The sequence below is a fragment of the Lethenteron reissneri genome, chromosome 54, assembly GCF_015708825.2.
Source record: "Lethenteron reissneri isolate LAM-NWPU_2019-01 chromosome 54, ASM1570882v1, whole genome shotgun sequence".
NCBI lineage: Eukaryota > Metazoa > Chordata > Hyperoartia > Petromyzontiformes > Petromyzontidae > Lethenteron > Lethenteron reissneri.
In genome coordinates, this window is record NC_083832.1 from 1,450,095 (window position 1) to 1,474,001 (window position 23,907).

The following is a 23,907-nucleotide window of genomic DNA, read 5'->3' on the forward strand; positions in this document are numbered from 1 at the left end:
TGTATTAGTCCTTGTGTCTCTGTGTGAGTCTATGGGTCTCTGTGTGAGTCTATGGGTCTCTGTGTGAGTGTATGGGTCTCTTTTCGAGTCTATGGGTCTTTTTGTGAGGCCCAGTCGAAAGACTGGTTTACGATTATATGTCTCGTAACTAGGCAGTAGCAGCCCCCTTGAAACCTAGTAATTATTTATATTGATTCCTATTGATATATTGTTCATTAATGTCAAGCCCTACATTTAAAAGGCTTACTAACCCAGACGAATCACCACTCACTCTAAGTAAGTCTATGGCTCTCTGTGCGACTCTACGGGTCTCTGTGTGAGTCTATGGGTCTCTATGTGAGTCTGTGTCTGTTTGTGAGCCTATGGGCCTCTATGTGGGCATATGGGTCTCTGTGTGAATCTATGGTTCTCTGTGTGAGTCTATGGGTCTCTGTGTGAGTCTATGGTTCTTTGTGTGAGTCTATGGGTTTCTTTGTGAGTCTATGTTTCTCTGCGTGAGTCTATGTTTCTCTGTGTGAGTCTACTGATGACCAGGCTGGGACCATGGAGGCCGCTGCACTCACAAACTCACACATGCACTCACTCACGCACTCACACACTCACGTTCTCACGCACACACTCGCACACACTCACTCACGCACACATTCACTCACGCACACACTCACTAACGCACACACTCACTCACGCACACACTCACGCACTCACTGACGCACACATGCTCGCACGCGTTTCTGACGACAGACGGCGCACGTAGGCCTCCCTTAAGCGTGACGTTTAATTAGCGGGGTGTTTAAGTAATTGCCGAAAAAATTAACGCCCAAAGGTCACTAATTAAATGTCCGCGTGCCCGCGTGCCCGCTCCTTCCCAGAGTTAGGCCCGGCAGGCAGTGATAACAGGGAGCGCCCGTGCATGGTAATGTGTGTATCCGATAGCACGCGGGAGCCAAGGAAAACGCAGGGATTTCAATTTTAATGGCTCTTTAAATGGAATCGCTTGGCTGTAAAAAAAAGGGGGGGGGAAAGAACGTCGTAATTTTGCCGTCAAAGATTAGATATGTTTTAATTGCCTTGGATATATATTTTAATGAACAATGAATGTGCTTGGGAAGGGGACATCTGGGGCTGGCTAGAAGGGTCCGAGGCTCGGTGCCTGGGATGGCAGCCTCAAGGGAGGGAGAAGACATCTGACGCGGAGGTGTGAGAGTGGTACTCAAGTACAATCCGACAGACGGCCGTGGGTGATGGACTCGTTTGTGTCGCCCGTCACCCACGCGACCACCCACCCACCCCCAAACCTACCCACCCACTGAACCACCCACCCACCCACCAACCCACCCACCCACTGAACCGTCCACACGCTGTAGATTGATGCACGCGCTGCAGGCCAGCTCCTGAGTCACTGGGGGTGTGGGGGGGGTTCCACTCATCTTGATGATGATGATGGTGGTGGTGGTGGTGGTGATGATGGTGGTGGTGATGATGGTGATGATGGTGGTGGTGATGATGGTGATGATGGTGGTGGTGATGATGGTGATGGTGGTGATGATGGTGGTGGTGATGATGGTGATGATGGTGGTGGTGATGATGATGATGGTGGTGGTGGTGATGATGGTGGTGGTGATGATGGTGGTGGTGGTGGTGATGATGATGATGGTGGTGGTAGTGATGATGGTGGTGGTGAGATGTAAATCACCGCTACCCCACTCCCTGGCGTAGAGGCGGGCGGCTCTATCAACACGACTCCTGTCGCTGCCGTCGGCGAGCCACTGCGGACCCTAACGTGCCCCGTGTGTGACCCCTGTGTGTGACCCCCTTGTGTGACCCCCGTGCGTGACCCCCTTGTGTGACCCCTGTGTGTGACCCCTGTGTGTGACCCCCGTGCGTGACCCCCGGTGTGTGCAGCCTGGCGGTGGTGCTGCCACACTACAGCCTCTTTCACATCAAGGCCCTCCTGAGCGGCGACGAGATCACTCAGGCGGCCTGTAAGCACCACACTACTCAACCGCACCACCCAACCACACCGCAATACTCAACCGCACCGCACAACTGCACCACCCAACCACACCACAACACCCAACCGCACCACACCACCAAACCACACCGCACCACCCAAACCACACCGCAACACCCAACTACACCGCACCACCCAGCCGCACCACCCAACCACACCGCACCACTCAACTGCACTGCGCCACCCAAACAAAACCCACACCGCATCCCTGCCGTCTCCTTCGGCACCGGAGCTTCCGCCGGCGTCGGCCCCAGGGGGTAGTGGCAGGGGGGGGGGGGGCTTCCCCATGAGGGCAGTGTGGGCAGCTGCAGGGGCAGGAGGGGGAGGCGAGGAGCTACCGTGGGACTCGGGACGGTTGGAGGACACACGGAGGACGATCGGGATTCGCCGACAGCGCCTGCGACGCGTTGAAGCCGCGTCTCACCGGGATGGTAGAACCAGAGCAAGCTGCGGAGGGCGCAATGGTGGCTCGTAGTTGTTATACACCTCGCCTGGTAGGCAGGAGGTCGTGGGTGCCATCCCGACCCTGCCGCCTGCTGTATATTCGGAGTTTGCGTCTCTCTCTCCGTGGTCGCGTGGATTCTTCTCTGGGTCCTCCGGTTTTTCCCTCCACATTTAGAATCAAAGTCACGCATTTAGAGTGATCGGGCTATTATACATTTCCACATAACGTCGATAACCACGTCGCCGAGCTATCATTTGCGAGAGCCAGGTTAGCTTCTGAACTGAAAACGAGCGAAGTAGCAGCTCAGTGTGGCCTTACACCTGGTTAAAATACAAAAATTATGGATTTTTTGGGGTTAAATGCGGTGAGCCATGCACCCCGAACGGCACCGGGAGATGTGCGGAGGGGCTCACGCATCGCGCGTTGAGGTCGGGGCACTTGGTGCGTTCATCCCTCTCCTTTCCACACCTCCGATTAGTCCCGGTGGGGCTACGTGCGGTGCAACTAGAAGTCCACCATGCCGCGGGTACATCGCAGCCGCCGCTAGGGAGAAGGCCTCTGTTGACGAGGCGCCGCGTGTCGAAGGGCCGCGGCCCTGGGGGGATTCCGCTCGCGTTGGAATGCCGACGGGCCCAGCGAGAAACGCGGTGTTTGTGTTTCTGCGGACGCGGATTGTCTCTCGCCTGCCCCACGTTGTGGTTCACATTCCCCACGACGATGCTGCCGATGCGGCGGCGCTGCCATCGGCTCCGCTGGTGTCCCTCTCGTGCGGCTCGATCATGACCCCTCTCCCCTCCTTTGCCTCCTTTACCCCCCGCCCCCCTTCTCTCTCCTCTACCTCCTCCCCTTCTCTGCCCTCCTCTTGCTTCTTCCTTTCTCACTCCCCTACTCTGCCTCCTTCCTCCCCATCTCTCTCTCTCTGCCGCGGCTCAGCCAACTCGAACAAAGGCAACGGCAAGTATCGGCGAGGCTACGAACCATCGGCACTACCGCCATTCCCATCGCCCATCGCTTTCACCGCCACCGTCGCTGCCACCATCACCATCGCTCACTGCCACCATCACCATCGCTGCCACCATCACCATCGCTGCCACCATCACCGTCGTCGCCACCACCTACCTCCATCTCCCATCATCACCGGTGCTCCAGATGCACGCGGCCTGGACGAGTGGGATTCCAACCCGGGACGCAGAACTCCCTCCAGGACTAAGCGTTGGAATTTTGCCCCGCGAACCTTGTGGGGACATCCGGGCAGGCCCCCTGGGATCTCTGGGGTGCCGATACGTCCATTGTGAACCCACCTGAGCCTGCACCTAAGCCAAGCGTGTGACGATAATTTAATGATGTTAAAATCGGGGGCATAACAGAAGCTCCCGTGCATGCCAGCACGGCACCTCCGCATCTCATCCGCCGTTCACACTGTCACCACCTCAACAACGCAGCATTCCACAGCTTTGTCGCCCAGCGTGCTACTTGGCTACCCACCCACCCACCCACATACCCTGGCAATCAGCCACCCACCCTCCCTGCCACTCGGCTACCCACTCACCCTGGCACTGAACCATCCACCCACCCTCCCTGCCACTGAACCATCCACCCACGCTGCCTGCCATTGAACCACCCACCCACCTTCCCTGCCACTGAACCACCCACCCACCCTCCCTACCACTGAACCACCCACCCACCTTCCCTGCCATTGAACCACCCACCCACCCTCCTTGCCACTGAACCACCCACCCTCCCTGCCACTGAACCATCCACCCACCCTGCCTGCCACTGAACCAATCACCCATCCTCCCTGCCACTGAACCACCCACCCTCCCTGCCATTGAACCACCCACCCATCTTCTCTGCCATTGAACCACCCACCCTCCCTGCCACTGAACCACCCACCCACCCTCCCTGCCACTGAACCACCCACCCACCCTGCCTGCCACTGAACCACCCACCCACCCTCCCTGCCACTGAACCGCCCACCCACCCTGCCTGCCACTGAACCACCCACCCATCCTCCCTGCCACTGAACCACCCACCCTCCCTGCCATTGAACCACCCACCCATCTTCTCTGCCATTGAACCACCCACCCACCCTGCCTGCCACTGAACCGCCCACCCACCCTGCCTGCCACTGAACCATCCACCCACCCTCCCTGCCACTAAACCATCCACCCACCCTCCCTGCCACTAAACCATCCACCCAGCCTCCCTGCTACCGAAGTCAAATCTGAGTTTTCTTCTTCTCTGCCGCTGCAGATTTCGAGACGCTCTCTCCGTCGTCCACGGATGCGATGGAGCACGTGTTCATCGCGCCCAGGTACACGCGTGGCACGATGCTCCGAGACGCTCCGAGATGCTCCGAGAGTGAAACCCCGAGTTCGATTCCGACTCGCGGCTGTGACGCCGGCCACAGGCGGGCAACCCGAGCTGATCCCGGAGTCTCGGCGCGACTGAGAAATAAAACATCGGCGCTTCTCACTCACTTCTCTTGCCCCGGAGGGCCGCCTGAGCTACGTGGGGGACTTTTGTCCGCGGTGCGTGCGGCTCGCAGGGATTACTGTAAGAACATGGTGCCAAGCGGCAGCAACAACAACAACACGGAGTTCCTGCTGAACTTCATCGCCACGATCGAGCGCGACTCGCCCAACTCGCCCGACTGTGAGGACGTGACGCTCACACCGCACATGCCGCACCAAACCACACGCGCGCCACGCACACACTGCCAAGACCAATAGCTGCCATTCGCTACTCAGTGACTGTGACATCACCACGGCGCCTGTGCCAGACCAGGTGCACTTTGAGGCCCTGTGAAGTTTCGAAGGCTCGTTGACAGGAGGTGTCGGGACCGACCCAGCAGGTGCCATGGGTTGGCTGAGATGACTGGTAGATGCATCCAGCTGTACCCCCCTACTGTGTCAAGTTGCTGCATTTTCATTTTCATCGTTGTGAGTGTCGCTCCTCTGCCCTCCGTTGTTGCTGGAGGGCGACTGCATCCCATTGCCCAGTAGCATTCTTACACGAGCCTCCTCCACAGAGGCCGATCTTTACATTGTTGGTGCCAGTCGTCGGAAAGTCCACTCAGCTCCACATCATCCCATACTGTATCAGTCCATTTCTTCTCCAGCCCATGTTGTGCCCAGTTAGCCTCCTCTATGAAGCTAAACAGAAACTGATTGGGCATGCGGTGGCTGGGCATGCGGGTTACATGACCCATCCAAGGCAGCCTTGCCTCCCGGAGGAACTCACTGATGGGAAAGTGTTCAGATCTTTCAAAGATTTGTGAGCTCACACAAACCAGCCTGGTTCAACCCAGGATGGAATGTAGGCATGCCAGCCTGAATGTATTTAACCACCGCAGATGTTCCATTAGAAGGGTCCACGTTTCACAAGCGTAGAGAAGGGAGGGCAGACTATGGCCAAGAAGACCCAAAGCTTCGTGTGGAGCGACAGACCAGGAAGCTTCCATACAGGATTGCACAGGCGATTAAAAGATAATGCCGCCCGACTGATTCGGAGTGAGACCTCTGCTATCAAATCGGAGCTGGTCATAAGCACACTGCCCAGATATGGGAAACTTCACTCTCTCCACAACTGCTCCATCAACAATGGGGAGCTGAAGGGGTGGAGTGTTTTGTGGAACAAATACCCAGGCAGGTGCTTAGATTTGACGGTGCTGTGGGTTAGACCCCACCTCTTAGTGGCACACTCCAGGTTCAGCAGCTGCATCTCAAACTCCTCCTCTGAGTGAGCAGCAATCAACATATCATGAGCATACATAACATGGTTGAGCAATATGGAGCCATCCCTCGACTGCACCCGGGCGTTGTTCAGCCTCCCGTAGTATCTGTACCAAATGTAAATTCTTCAGGTACAGCCATGGAAAACTTCTCAAACTACGTGGTCAAAAATTATGATAATGGGGGAGTCAGAGGACATCCCTGTCGCACCCCAAGGTGAACTGGGAATGGCTCCAACTCCTGGCCACATAGCTTCACCCGGGCCTGCCCACCATCATGAAAGCCCTTAATGATTGTGAGCAGAAAGTCAGTGACTATGGTTGCACGAAGAACTGCCCACAGCCCTGGCCATGATGATTGTATCATAGGCCTTGACCAGGTCAATAAAGCAGAAATGTAGGTCTTGTTGGAATTCCCTACACCTCTGCTGTAGCAGACGGACAGACATTATGGCGTCCGTCCAGGACCGCCCTAGTCTGAAACCACATTGGGGCTTCGCAAGCCTTTTCTCAGCGTGCCTGGCAAAGCGATATTGAATAATCCTTGTCAAGACCTTTCCCCCCGGCACACTGAGAAGAGAAGAGAGATGCCCCTATAGTTGTTAAAGTCTGTGCAGTCCCTCCTATTAAAAGGAGGGACCACCAGGGCATCCTTCTAATCCAGCGGACAGTTGTAATGATATTAGGTAGGGCAGGCTGCACACAGATGCCACCCTCCCTCAGCATTTCTCTTGGGAGATCGTCTCTGCCCGGCACTTTTCCTGGTCTCAGACTTCAAATCGCCCTTCGAACTACCTCCACAAATGGCACATCAGCCAACCATTCAGAAGGGGTAGCAAATTCTGCCAATATTTTAGGCATGGCAGCGCTAGCAGGGTCGTCCCCACCTTGCCCCATGATGTTTTCTGGGCTGAGGGAATTCCCCTCCTTCAATCTTCAGACCTGTTCCTGGGGGTCGTAGATCAGATTACCGTTATTTCCCTTAAGGATGATAGGTGAGGCACTGCAAGTTACTTTTATATTGAATTAAATATTGATTTGTGATTGAGGTCTACTGAGGCAGATTCCATCTCCTCAGCAACCCGCACCCACCACTTATCCTTGCAGCGCCGCATGGCTCTCCGAATCTCTGAGCGAAGGCTGCGGCAAACCTCCTCATTCTCCGATGTTGTATGTTGTAGATGATGGAAGTGGGCCTGTAATTTTCTATCAACCAGCTGGAACACGTCCTCCTTCAGCCAGGGTCTCTGCGGAGGTCTGGACCGCATGCCCAATATAGCCATTGCAGCTGCATGAGCCACAGTCCTGAACCTCACCAATTTGCCCTCAGTATCAGAAGGAGAGGGTCACGATGTTAGCCTCAGCTGCAAGCGATGTTGAAAATCCTGATTGCAACTATCCTCAGCTAGCTGAGACCAGGCCACTGTGGGTGTGAATGGGGTCCTAGAAGGACACCCACCACCGGAGTCGAAGAATGGCAGGCTCATCTTACAGATGTAAAGTATATGGTCAGTGGACAGATCAACTACACGGTAGGTCCTGGTGTCAAGGACATGGGCCCGCATCTGCTGTTCCGTAATTATATAGTGCAGGAAATGTTCTTGTTTGGATCCGGCATGCATGCAAGATGTTGTGTGGATGTGCCGAGGCTGGAACAGTGTGTTGGTAATTACAAGCCCATGGGCTGCACAGAAGTCTAGCAGCCTCCTTCCGTTATTATTGAGATGATCTGGCCCATGCCTTCTGATCACTCCAAACCAGGTATCTGCGTCATGACCCACTCTGGCATTAAAGTCACTTAACAGAATGACTCTATTTCGAGGGGCCACTTTAGCTAGCAACTGGGACAGGAGGTTATAGAAGGCGTCTAACTCATTGGCCTTGTCTGCATCCCTCCACTGATGTTCCTCTTAAGTGGAGGCGTAAACAACCACCACCCTTCCTCGCCTCTTGCTCAGGGGGAGGCAAGGCCACAGTAGCCTGGGACTCACAGCTCACACCTCACCGCCAGGCTCCGACACCGCCACTCCATGCTATTTGGTAGTTTTCCTGCCCCGAGTGGAGAACTGTCCACCCCTCATGATGACTGAAGCCAGAACCGGTCTACCAGACCTCCTGTATTCCACAAAGGTCCAGGCGATACCGCTCCATCTGCCGACAGAGGAGTGGCAGCCTCTCCTCCGCAACGAGACTCTGAATATTCCAAATGGCCAATCTAAGTGTTCTCCTGTTCCTGGCCCTGGTTTGGCCAGAAGGCGTCATGGATGCCTCTGTCCCCCTTGTCTCGAGCACGGGCTCGTTGTGGGGTTCCCACCGTGGTGCAGGGTATAAAAAAGTGCCAGGTGGAGGGGTTACCAGCCCATCGCACGCTAAACACCACACACACCACACACGACACACCACACACGACACGCCACGCACACTGCACCACACGCATCACACACGACCTGCCACACACCCCGCACACACCGCAACAAACCACATGGACGTCTACCACCCCTGTGGTCTCACCACCCCCCTCCTCCCATTCTATCACCACCACCACCACGATGGTCTCACCGCCCCCCCCCCCCCCCCCCCAATCTCCGCAGGCAACCAGGAAATGATTTACAACCTCCTGCTGGATGCGAGGATCACGGCGGACCTGGTGGAGCAAGCGTGGCTGGACCTCAACATGGAAGAGTGAGGGACGAGCGGAGATGAGCTCTTGCTAGCAACACTCGCCGCACCCAAAACACTCGCTACACTCACAACACTCACTACACCCACAACACTCACTACACGCACAACACTCACTACACCCACAACACTCACTACACCCACAACACTCACTACACCCACAACACTCACTACACCCACGACACTCACTACACCCACGACACTCACTACACCCACGACACTCACTACACCCACACCACTCACTACACCCACAACACTCACTACACCCACAACACTCACTACACCCACGACACTCACTAAACCCACAACACTCACTACACCCACAACACTCACTACACCCACAACACACACTACACCCACAACACTCACTACACCCACCACTCACTACACCCACGACACTCACTACACCCACACCACTCACTACACCCACAACACTCACTACACCCACGACACTCACTACACCCACAACACACACTACACCCACAACACTCACTACACCCACAACACTCACTACACCCACAACACACACTACACCCACGACACTCACTACACACGACACTCACTACACACGACACTCACTACACATGACACTCACTACACCCACAACACTCACTACACCCACAACACTCACTACACCCACAACACTCACTACACCCACAACACACACTACACCCACAACACTCACTACACCCACGACACTCACTACACCCACGACACTCACTACACATGACACTCACTACACACGACACTCACTACACACGACACTCACTACACCCACAACACTCACTACACCCACAACACACACTACACCCACGACACTCACTACACACAACACTCTTGTGCTTGGCGCTGGCTTCTGTATTTGCTGCTCGCTAAAGGCATTAGCCCCAGCAGTCTTTTGAAGGCTTTGCGGGGGATCTTTGTGCATCGACAGATTCGGTATCCAGGCTGTGTTCGTGGCGACCGATGCCGGAGTGACGCGAGTGTTCTCATACGGGTACGGAGCTCTCTCTGTGCGGTCTTCTCTGCTCGCAACAGTTCTGCCTTGTCCTCTCTACTTTGAGTCCTGTCTGGTCGTCTCCACTCTGTCTGGTCTCTTCTCTGTCTGGTCTCTACTCTGTCTGGTCGTCTCTACTCTGTCTGGTCTCCACTCTGTCTGGTCTCCACTCTGTCTGGTCTCTACTCTGTCTGGTCTCTACTCTGTCTGGTCTCTTCTCTGTCTGGTCTCTACTCTGTCTGGTCGTCTCTACTCTGTCTGGTCTCCACTCTGTCTGGTCTCCACTCTGTCTGGTCTCCACTCTGTCTGGTCTCTACTCTGTCTGGTCTCTACTCTGTCTGGTCTCTACTCTGTCTGGTCTCTACTCTGTCTGGTCTCTACTCTGCCTGGTCTCTACTCTGTCTGGTCTCTACTCTGCCTGGTCTCTACTCTGTCTGGTCTCTACTCTGTCTGGTCTCTACTCTGTCTGGTCTCTACTCTGCCTGGTCTCTACTCTGTCTGATCTCTACTCTGTCTGGTCTCTACTCTGTCTGGCGGTCTCTACTCTGTCTGGTCTCTACTCTGCCTGGTCTCTACTCTGTCTGGTCTCTACTCTGTCTGGTCTCTACTCTGTCTGGTCTCTACTCTGCCTGGTCTCTACTCTGTCTGATCTCTACTCTGTCTGGTCTCTACTCTGTCTGGCGGTCTCTACTCTGTCTGGTCTCTACTCTGTCTGGTCTCTACTCTGCCTGGTCTCTACTCTGTCTGGTCTCTACTCTGTCTGATCTCTACTCTGTCTGATCTCTACTCTGCCTGGTCTCTACTCTGTCTGGTCTCTACTCTGTCTGATCTCTACTCTGCCTGGTCTCTACTCTGTCTGATCTCTACTCTGTCTGATCTCTACTCTGCCTGGTCTCTACTCTGCCTGATCTCTACTCTGTCTGATCTCTACTCTGCCTGGTCTCTACTCTGTCTGGTCTCTACTCTGCCTGGTCTCTACTCTGCCTGATCTCTACTCTGTCTGATCTCTACTCTGCCTGATCTCTACTCTGCCTGGTCTCTACTCTGTCTGGTCTCTACTCTGTCTGATCTCTACTCTGCCTGGTCTCTACTCTGTCTGATCTCTACTCTGCCTGGTCTCTACTCTGCCTGATCTCTACTCTGTCTGATCTCTACTCTGCCTGATCTCTACTCTGTCTGATCTCTACTCTGCCTGGTCTCTACTCTGTCTGGTCTCTACTCTGTCTGGTCTCTACTCTGTCTGGCGGTCTCTACTCTGTCTGGTCTCTACTCTGTCTGGTCTCTACTCTGTCTGGTCTCTACTCTGTCTGGCGGTCTCTACTCTGTCTGGTCTCCACTCTGTCTGGTCTCTATTCTGTCTGGTCTCTATTCTGTCTGGTCTCTACTCTGTCTGGTCTCTACTCTGTCTGGTCTCTACTCTGTCTGGCGGTCTCTACTCTGTCTGGTCTCCACTCTGTCTGGTCTCTATTCTGTCTGGTCTCTATTCTGTCTGGTCTCCACTCTGTCTGGTCTCTATTCTGTCTGGTCTCTATTCTGTCTGGTCTCTACTCTGTCTGGTCTCTACTCTGTCTGGTCTCTACTCTGTCTGGTCTCCACTCTGTCTGGTCTCTATTCTGTCTGGTCTCTATTCTGTCTGGTCTCTACTCTGTCTGGTCTCCACTCTGTCTGGTCTCTATTCTGTCTGGTCTCTACTCTGTCTGGTCTCTACTCTGTCTGGCGGTCTCTACTCTGTCTGGTCTCCACTCTGTCTGGTCTCTATTCTGTCTGGTCTCTATTCTGTCTGGTCTCTACTCTGTCTGGTCTCCACTCTGTCTGGTCTCTATTCTGTCTGGTCTCTACTCTGTCTGGTCTCTACTCTGTCTGGTCTCTACTCTGCCTGGTCTCTACTCTGTCTGGTCTCTACTCTGTCTGATCTCTACTCTGCCTGGTCTCTACTCTGTCTGATCTCTACTCTGCCTGGTCTCTACTCTGCCTGATCTCTACTCTGTCTGGTCTCTATTCTGTCTGGTCTCTACTCTGTCTGGTCTCCACTCTGTCTGGTCTCCACTCTGTCTGGTCTCTACTCTGTCTGGTCTCTACTCTGTCTGGTCTCCACTCTGTCTGGTCTCCACTCTGTCTGGTCTCCACTTTGTCTGGTCTCTATTCTGTCTGGTCTCTACTCTGTCTGGTCTCCACTCTGTCTGGTCTCTACTCTGCCTGGTCTCCACTCTGTCTGGTCTCTACTCTGCCTGGTCTCCACTCTGTCTGGTCTCCACTCTGTCTGGTCTCTACTCTGTCTGGTCTCTACTCTGTCTGGTCTCCACTCTGTCTGGTCTCCACTCTGTCTGGTCTCCACTTTGTCTGGTCTCTATTCTGTCTGGTCTCCACTCTGTCTGGTCTCCACTCTGTCTGGTCTCCACTCTGTCTGGTCTCCACTTTGTCTGGTCTCTACTCTGTCTGGTCTCCACTTTGTCTGGTCTCTACTCTGTCTGGTCTCTACTCTGTCTGGTCTCTACTCTGTCTGGTCTCCACTCTGTCTGGTCTCCACTCTGTCTGGTCTCCACTTTGTCTGGTCTCCACTCTGTCTGGTCTCCACTCTGTCTGGTCTCTACTCTGTCTGGTCTCTACTCTGTCTGGTCTCCACTCTGTCTGGTCTCTACTCTGCCTGGTCTCTACACTGTCTGGTCTCCACTCTGTCTGGTCTCCACTCTGTCTGGTCTCCACTCTGTCTGGTCTCTACTCTGTCTGGTCTCTACTCTGTCTGGTCTCTACTCTGTCTGGTCTCCACTCTGTCTGGTCTCTACTCTGTCTGGTCTCCACTCTGTCTGGTCTCCACTCTGTCTGGTCTCTACTCTGTCTGGTCTCTACTCTGTCTGGTCTCTACTCTGTCTGGTCTCCACTCTGTTTGGTCTCTACTCTGTCTGGTCTCTACTCTGTCTGATCATCTCTACTCAGTCTGATCGTCTCTACTCTGAGTTCTATTTGCACTATCGCCGTACTTGTATTTTTATTTGTTCAGATTTTGTCATCCTGGTGACTCCAGGTCACTCGCGCCGTGAGACTCATCCCGGCCTCTTGTGTTCGGAGACTTGACGGCTGTTTCCGTGCCACCCCCTGGGCCCTCCCCCACCCCCACGCAGCCTGGCCAGCGACTGGCTGGAGGAGCCGGAGCCATACAACGCCAGCTACTACAAGCGTAGCCTCGACAATGCGGGCTTCGTCTACCGGGCACCCACGCTCAAATGTATGGCCGCCACAGCCATTGCCACAGCCGCTATTCACTCACTCGCCACCACCACAATCACTATCCACTCACTCGCCACCACCACAACCACTATCCACTCACTCGCCACCACCACAAACACTATCCACTCACTCGCCACCACCACAACCACTATCCACTCACTCGCTCACCACCACAACCACTATCCACTCACTCACTCACTCACCACCACCACCACAACCACTATCCACTCACTCACCACCACCACAACGACTATCCACTCACTCACCACAACCACAACCACTATCCACTCACTCACCACCACCACAACCACTATCCAGTCACTTGCCACCACCACAACCACTATCCACTCACCACCACCACCACAACCACTATCCACTCACTCACTCACTCCCCACCACAACCACTATCCACTCACTCGCCACCACCACAACCACTATCCACTCACTCCCCACCACCACAACCACTATCCACTCACTCACCACCACCACAACCACTATCCACTCACTCACCACCACCACAACCACTATCCACTCACCACCACCACAACCACTATCCACTCACTTGCTACCACCACAACCACTATCCACTCACTCACTCGCCACCACCACAACCACTATCCACTCATTCGCCACCACCACAACCACTAACCACTCACTCGCCACTATCCACTCACTCGCCACCACCACAACCACTATCCACTCACTCACTCGCCACCACCACAACCACTATCCACTCACTCGCCACCACCACAACCACTAACCACTCACTCGCCACCACCACTATCCACTCACTCGCCACCACCACTATCCACTCACTCGCCACCACCACAACCACTATCCACTCACTCGCTCCCCACCACCACAACCACTATCCACTCACTCGCTCACCACCACAAGCACTATCCACTCACTCGCCACCACCACAACCACTATCCACTCACTCCCCACCACCACAACCACTATCCACTCACTCACCACCACCACAACCACTATCCACTTACTCACCACCACCACAACCACTATCCACTCACTCGCCACCACCACAACCACTATCCACTCACTCGCCACCACCACAACCACTATCAACTCACTCGCCACCACCACAACCACTATCCACTCACTCGCCACCACCACAACCACTATCCACTCACTCGCCACCACCACAAGCACTATCCACTCACTCGCCACCACTACAACCACTATCCACTCACTCTCCACCACCACAACCACTATCCACTCACTCACCACCACCACAACCACTATCCACTTACTCACCACCACCACAACCACTATCCACTCACTCGCCACCACCACAACCACTATCCACTCACTTGCCACCACCACAACCACTATCCACTCACTCACTCACTACCACCACAACCACTATCCACTCACTCGCCACCACCACAACCACTATCCACTCACTCGCCACCACCACAACCACTATCCACTCACTCGCTACCCACCACAACCACTATCCACTCACTCACCACCACAACCACTATCCACTCACTCACCACCACCACAACCACTATCCACTCACTCACTCCCCACCACCACAACCACTATCCACTCACTCGCCACCACCACAACCACTATCCACTCACTTGCCACCACCACAACCACTATCCACTCACTCACTCACCACCACCACAACCACTATCCACTCACTCGCCACCACTACAACCACTATCCACTCACTCGCCACCACCACAACCACTATCCACTCACTCGCTACCCACCACAACCACTATCCACTCACTCACCACCACAAGCACTATCCACTCACTCACCACCACCACAACCAGTATCCACTCACTCACCACCACAACCACTATCCACTCACTCACCACCACCACAACCACTATCCACTCACTCACCACCACCACAACCACTATCCACTCACTCACTCGCCACCACAACCACTATCCACTCTCTCACTTGCCACCACAACCACAACGACTATCCACTCACTCACCACAACCACAACCACTATCCACTCACTCACCACCACCACAACCACTATCCAGTCACTTGCCACCACCACAACCACTATCCACTCACCACCACCACCACAACCACTATCCACTCACTCACTCACTCCCCACCACAACCACTATCCACTCACTCGCCACCACCACAACCACTATCCACTCACTCCCCACCACCACAACCACTATCCACTCACTCACCACCACCACAACCACTATCCACTCACTCACCACCACCACAACCACTATCCACTCACCACCACCACAACCACTATCCACTCACTTGCTACCACCACAACCACTATCCACTCACTCACTCGCCACCACCACAACCACTATCCACTCATTCGCCACCACCACAACCACTAACCACTCACTCGCCACTATCCACTCACTCGCCACCACCACAACCACTATCCACTCACTCACTCGCCACCACCACAACCACTATCCACTCACTCGCCACCACCACAACCACTAACCACTCACTCGCCACCACCACTATCCACTCACTCGCCACCACCACTATCCACTCACTCGCCACCAAAACCAACCACTATCCACTCACATCGCTCCCACCACCACAACCACTAATCCCACTTCACGATCGCTCCCCACCACCACAAACCACTATCCACTCACTCGCACCACCACAACCACTATCCACTCACTCCCACCACCACAACCACTATCCACTCACTCACCACCACCAAAACACTATCCACTCACCAACTCACCACCACAAAACACTATCCACTTACTCAGCCACCCCCACCACCTACTATCCACTCACTCGCCACCGCCACACCACTAAACTCAATAGCCCACCCAAAACCCATCTCACTCACTCGCCACCACCACAACCACTATCAAAGCTCACTCCGCCACCACCACAACCCACTATCCCTCACATCCCTCGCCACCACCACACCACTATCCACTCACTCGCCACCACCACAAGCACTGAGTCCACTCACTTCGCCACCACTACAACCACTATCCACCTCACTCTCCACCCCCACAACCACTATCCACTCACTCCCCACCACCACAACCACTATCCACTCACCACCACCCCACAACCACTATCCACTCATCTCACCACCACCACCAACCCTATCCACTTACCTCACTCACCACCACCACAACCACTATCCACTCACTCGCCACCACCACAACCACTATCCACTCACTTGCCACCACCACAACCACTATCCACTCACTCACTCACCACCACCACAACCACTATCCACTCACTCGCCACCACCACAACCACTATCCACTCACATCGCCACCACCACAACCACTATCCACTCACTCGCTACCCACCACAACCACTATCCACTCACTCACCACCACAACCACTATCCACTCACTCACCACCACCACAACCACTATCCACTCACTCCCCACCACCACAACCACTATCCACTCAATCACCACCACCACAACCACTATCCACTTACTCACCACCACAACCACTATCCACTCACTTGCCACCACCACAACCACTATCCACTCACTCACTCACCACCACCACAACCACTATCCACTCACTCGCCACCACTACAACCACTATCCACTCACTCGCCACCACCACAACCACTATCCACTCACTCGCTACCCACCACAACCACTATCCACTCACTCACCACCACAACCACTATCCACTCACTCACCACCACCACAACCACTATCCACTCACTCACTCACCACCACCACAACCACTATCCACTCACTCGCCACCACAACCACTATCCACTCACTCGCTACCCACCACAACCACTATCCACTCACTCACCACCACAACCACTACCCACTCACTCACCACCACCACAACCAGTATCCACTCACTCACCACCACAACCACTATCCACTCACTCACCACCACCACAACCACTATCCACTCACTCACCACCACCACAACCACTATCCACTCACTCACTCGCCACCACAACCACTATCCACTCTCTCACTTGCCACCACAACCACAACGACTATCCACTCACTCACCACAACCACAACCACTATCCACTCACTCACCACCACCACAAGCACTATCCACTCACCACCACCACAACCACTATCCACTCACTTGCTACCACCACAACCACTATCCACTCACTCACTCGCCACCACCACAACCACTATCCACTCATTTGCCACCACCACAACCACTAACCACTCACTCGCCACTATCCACTCACTCGCCACCACCACAACCACTATCCACTCACTCACCACCACAACCACTACCCACTCACTCACCACCACCACAACCAGTATCCACTCACTCACCACCACAACCACTATCCACTCACTCACCACCACCACAACCACTATCCACTCACTCACCACCACCACAACCACTATCCACTCACTCACTCGCCACCACAACCACTATCCACTCTCTCACTTGCCACCACAACCACAACGACTATCCACTCACTCACCACAACCACAACCACTATCCACTCACTCACCACCACCACAACCACTATCCAGTCACTTGCCACCACCACAACCACTATCCACTCACCACCACCACCACAACCACTATCCACTCACTCACTCACTCCCCACCACAACCACTATCCACTCACTCGCCACCACCACAACCACTATCCACTCACTCCCCACCACCACAACCACTATCCACTCACTCACTCACCACCACCACAAGCACTATCCACTCACCACCACCACAACCACTATCCACTCACTTGCTACCACCACAACCACTATCCACTCACTCACTCGCCACCACCACAACCACTATCCACTCATTCGCCACCACCACAACCACTAACCACTCACTCGCCACTATCCACTCACTCGCCACCACCACAACCACTATCCACTCACTCACTCGCCACCACCACAACCACTATCCACTCACTCGCCACCACCACAACCACTAACCACTCACTCGCCACCACCACTATCCACTCACTCGCCACCACCACTATCCACTCACTCGCCACCACCACAACCACTATGCACTCACTCGCTCCCCACCACCACAACCACTATCCACTCACTCGCTCACCACCACAAGCACTATCCACTCACTCGCCACCACCACAACCACTATCCACTCACTCCCCACCACAACCACTATCCACTCACTCACTCCCCACCACCACAACCACTATCCACTCACTCACCACCACAACCACTACCCACTCACTCACCACCACCACAACCAGTATCCACTCACTCACCACCACAACCACTATCCACTCACTCACCACCACCACAACCACTATCCACTCACTCACCACCACCACAACCACTATCCACTCACTCACTCGCCACCACAACCACTATCCACTCACTCGCCACCACAACCACTATCCACTCACTCGCTACCCACCACAACCACTATCCACTCACTCACCACCACAACCACTACCCACTCACTCACCACCACCACAACCAGTATCCACTCACTCACCACCACAACCACTATCCACTCACTCACCACCACCACAACCACTATCCACTCACTCACCACCACCACAACCACTATCCACTCACTCACTCGCCACCACAACCACTATCCATTCTCTCACTTGCCACCACAACCACAACGACTATCCACTCACTCACCACAACCACAACCACTATCCACTCACTCACCACCACCACAACCACTATCCAGTCACTTGCCACCACCACAACCACTATCCACTCACCACCACCACCACAACCACTATCCACTCACTCACTCACTCCCCACCACAACCACTATCCACTCACTCGCCACCACCACAACCACTATCCACTCACTCCCCACCACCACAACCACTATCCACTCACTCACCACCACCACAACCACTATCCACTCACTCACCACCACCACAACCACTATCCACTCACCACCACCACAACCACTATCCACTCACTTGCTACCACCACAACCACTATCCACTCACTCACTCGCCACCACCACAACCACTATCCACTCATTCGCCACCACCACAACCACTAACCACTCACTCGCCACTATCCACTCACTCGCCACCACCACAACCACTATCCACTCACTCACTCGCCACCACCACAACCACTATCCACTCACTCGCCACCACCACAACCACTAACCACTCACTCGCCACCACCACTATCCACTCACTCGCCACCACCACTATCCACTCACTCGCCACCACCACAACCACTATCTACTCACTCGCTCCCCACCACCACAACCACTATCCACTCACTCGCTCACCACCACAAGCACTATCCACTCACTCGCCACCACCACAACCACTATCCACTCACTCCCCACCACCACAACCACTATCCACTCACTCACCACCACCACAACCACTATCCACTTACTCACCACCACCACAACCACTATCCACTCACTCGCCACCACCACAACCACTATCCACTCACTCGCCACCACCACAACCACTATCAACTCACTCGCCACCACCACAACCACTATCCACTCACTCGCCACCACCACAACCACTATCCACTCACTCGCCACCACCACAAGCACTATCCACTCACTCGCCACCACTACAACCACTATCCACTCACTCTCCACCACCGCAACCACTATCCACTCACTCACTCCCCACCACCACAACCACTATCCACTCACTCACCACCACCACAACCACTATCCACTTACTCACCACCACCACAACCACTATCCACTCACTCGCCACCACCACAACCACTATCCACTCACTTGCCACCACCACAACCACTATCCACTCACTCACTCACCACCACCACAACCACTATCCACTCACTCGCCACCACCACAACCACTATCCACTCACTCGCCACCACCACAACCACTATCCACTCACTCGCTACCCACCACAACCACTATCCACTCACTCACCACCACAACCACTATCCACTCATTCACCACCACCACAACCACTATCCACTCACTCACTCCCCACCACCACAACCACTATCCACTCACTCACCACCACCACAACCACTATCCACTTACTTACCACCACAACCACTATCCACTCACTCGCCACCACCACAACCACTATCCACTCACTTGCCACCACCACAACCACTATCCACTCACTCACTCACCACCACCACAACCACTATCCACTCACTCGCCACCACTACAACCACTATCCACTCACTCGCCACCACCACAACCACTATCCACTCACTCGCTACCCACCACAACCACTATCCACTCACTCACCACCACAACCACTATCCACTCACTCACCACCACCACAACCACTATCCACTCACTCGCCACCACAACCACTATCCACTCACTCGCTACCCACCACAACCACTATCCACTCACTCACCACCACAACCACTACCCACTCACTCACCACCACCACAACCAGTATCCACTCACTCACCACCACAACCACTATCCACTCACTCACCACCACCACAACCACTATCCACTCACTCACCACCACCACAACCACTATCCACTCACTCACTCGCCACCACAACCACTATCCACTCTCTCACTTGCCACCACAACCACTATCCACTCACTCACTCGCCACCACCACAACAACCACTATCCACTCACTCGCTACCCACCACAACCACTATCCACTCACTCGCCACCACAACCACTATCCACTCACTCACTCGCCACCACCACAACAACTATCCACTCACTCGCCACCACCACAACCACTATCCACTCACTCGCTACCCACCACAACCACTATCCACTCACTCACCACCACAACCACTATCCACTCACTCGCCACCACCACAACAACTATCCACTCACTCACCACCACCACAACCACTATCCATTCACTCGCCACCACAACCACTATCCACTCACTCACCACCACCACAACCACTATCCACTCACTCACCACCACCACAACCACTATCCACTCACTCACCACCACCACAACCACTATCCACACACTAACTCCCCACCACAACCACTATCCACTCTTTCGCCACCACCACAACCACTATCCACTCACTCACCACCACCACAACCACTATCCACTCACTCACTCGCCACCACAACCACTATCCACTCACTCACTCACTCGCCACCACAACCACTATCCACTCACTCACTCACTCACCACCACCACAACCACTATCCACTCACTCACTCACTCACTCGCCACCACCACCACAACCACTATCCACTCCCTCGCCACCACCACAACCACTATCCACTCCCTCGCCACCACCGCAACCACTATCCACTCACTCACCACAACCACTCACTCGCCACCACCACAACCACTATCCACTCACTCGCCACCACCACAACCACTATCCACTCACTCGCCACCACCACAACCACTATCCACTTACTCACCACCACCACAAACACTATCCACTCACTCGCCACCACCACAACCACTATCCACTCACTCACCACCACCACAACCACTATCCACACACTCACTCGCCACCACCACAACCACTATCCACTCACTCACCACCACCTCAACCACTGTCCACTCACTCGCCACCACCACAACCACTATCCACTCAAATTTCGATTTAAAGCTTTTGTGACTGCAGGGATTCATCTTCTTGGTTCTTTCGGTAAAGTCACGTAGAAGGGAAATAATAAAATAATAAAAATCAAACATTATAAAATATTAATCACGACGTTTCGGCCACAATGCAAGCAGCCGTCCTCAGGTGAAGAACAGGTCTGTCGGAAAGACAGCGTCTGAATGAACACCACCAGGCTTGGCAGCGTATATTTAAGCTAGGTTGGAGGGGGAAGAGTGCCTTGACAAAATAATTTGCACATCAAGAGGAATTTAGCATATTAATGGGAAATGCAGATATGGGATTAGTCACTACTTGTGGAATTCGTAGGAGGTGGGTGGGGGGTTTCAAAATCATATTATGCCCGTGCATTATGCAGAATTAGCATCAAAGGGAGGGAGTAGGGTTAGCATTAATAAAGGGAAGGAATGTTAATAGTATGGAGCTGCAGCAACTAATACACCACGTAAAAAAATAAAGTATAAACTACATAGTATCATCAGTATACTAAATATACTCTCCAATAAGCTGAGCTACTAACAATAAGTAATACATTACAATTCTATGTCGCAAAAAATATAATATGCTTCCACCTAAACTTTTTTTTTCCTTTACGTCACACGGGTCTAACCCGTACTATATGCTGCCATAGACAAACCCAACATTAAATTATATAGTAATACAGTATACCTAATGTATATCACACTGCTATCACACTGCTGTATATGTACAAAGTAATATATAGTATCGTAATTGTATAGTGAACTAGCTTTACTACCCGGCTTCGCCCGGGAACTTGGATTCACCACGCCCGGCCGCCTTTGTCTCCCCAGTGACGATGTTCACACACCACACCAGTTACTCGTTTGAGGCTGAGTCGACCTAGGGGAGGCCCAGGTCCGGTTCAAATAATCGTCACCGGTGGTGGCTGTCAGTGGGAATCGAACTCGGGTCGCCGGGTTTGTAGCGTGGCGCGCTAACCACGACACTACAATGCGTTACGCTTCCGTTGTAGGATTTGTGTGAGGCGCGCCGATCCGCTGTAGGGTTTTAGTGAGGCGCGCCGATCCGTTGTAGGGTTTGTGTGAGGCGTGCCGATCTGTTGTAGGGTTTTAGTGAGGCGCGCCGATCCGTTGTAGGGTTTTAGTGAGGCGCGCCGATCCGTTGTAGGGTTTTAGTGAGGCGCGCCAATCCGTTGTAGGGTTTTAGTGAGGCGCGCCGATCCCCCGCGATACAATAATACTGTGTAATCGCTATAATTTTATGATTTACCGAGCCTATAATAGTAATTGCACACATTGGGGTGGCGGGGGAGTGAAGAGGACGTGTAACTTTGATGAATTTACCTGAGAGTCGCGTGGTGGGTGTCGAGGCCTAGCACCGTGCAGAGCCTCCGGCCTCGCCTAATTTTCCCACCCGTTTGAGGCTGGGTACGGGTGCGGTCCCCCCCCCCCCCAGCGCTACAATAATACTGTCTAATCGCTATAATTTAATAATCGACCGACCCTATAATAGTAATTGCACACATTGTGGTGGGGGGGGGAGTGAAGAGGACGTGAAACTTTGTGTTAATGCGTGCGCCTATTTTTAACGGGAATAAAAAATGGCGTCCACCCCGTGGCGAAGGCGTCGCTACTCGTTGCCAGGGGCAACCGCCGTCCAATGAAAGCGGCGAAGGCGTCGCTACCCGTTGCCAGGGGTAACCGCCGTCCAATGAAAGTGCGTATGGTCCGGCGACACACAGACACACAGACAGACAGACAGATTCACGATTTTATATATATAGATATACAGCAGTGTGATATACATTAGGGTGGGTAGAATAATACATAGTGTAATATTACAATGTATAGCAATACAGTATGTAATTTAATGTTGGGTTTGTCTATGGCAGTATATAGTACGGTGTAGCTCGTGTGATGTAAGAGAATAAAGTTTAGATGGTAGCATATTATATTTTTTGCGACATAGAATTGTAATGTATTACTTACTGTTAGTAACTCAGCTTATTGTAGTGTATATTTAGTATACTGATGATACTATGTAGTTTATACTTTAGTTGTTTACGTGGTGGTTTAGTTACTGCAGCTACATACTATTAACACTCCTTCCCTTTATTAATGCTACCCCTATCCCCTCCCTTTGATGCTGCTAATCCTGCATAATGCACAGGCATAATGACTTTAAACCCCTCGCCAAACCTCCTACACATTTCACAAGTAGTACTAATCCCATATCTGCATTTCCCATAAATATGCTAAATTCCTCTTGATATGCAAATGATTTTGTCAAGGCGCTCTTCGCCCCTCCATCCCA

At 53.5% G+C, this 23,907-nt stretch overlaps 1 protein-coding gene across 2 annotated transcripts in view; it reads left to right on the forward strand.

The window, feature by feature from the left end:
* The window catches only part of LOC133356411 (voltage-dependent calcium channel subunit alpha-2/delta-2-like), a 155,717-nt gene that overhangs the window by 101,970 nt on the left and 29,840 nt on the right, over positions 1-23,907 (forward strand). The window contains exons 22-28 of one of the 2 annotated variants that reach the window (XM_061573923.1): positions 1,903-1,982; positions 3,390-3,410; positions 4,710-4,770; positions 5,005-5,111; positions 8,781-8,871; positions 9,803-9,865; positions 12,985-13,088. In XM_061573923.1, coding sequence (XP_061429907.1) covers positions 1,903-1,982; positions 3,390-3,410; positions 4,710-4,770; positions 5,005-5,111; positions 8,781-8,871; positions 9,803-9,865; positions 12,985-13,088 — 527 coding nt within the window. The remainder of the gene's footprint in view (positions 1-1,902; positions 1,983-3,389; positions 3,411-4,709; positions 4,771-5,004; positions 5,112-8,780; positions 8,872-9,802; positions 9,866-12,984; positions 13,089-23,907) is intronic. The other variant, XM_061573924.1, reaches the window with a different exon arrangement.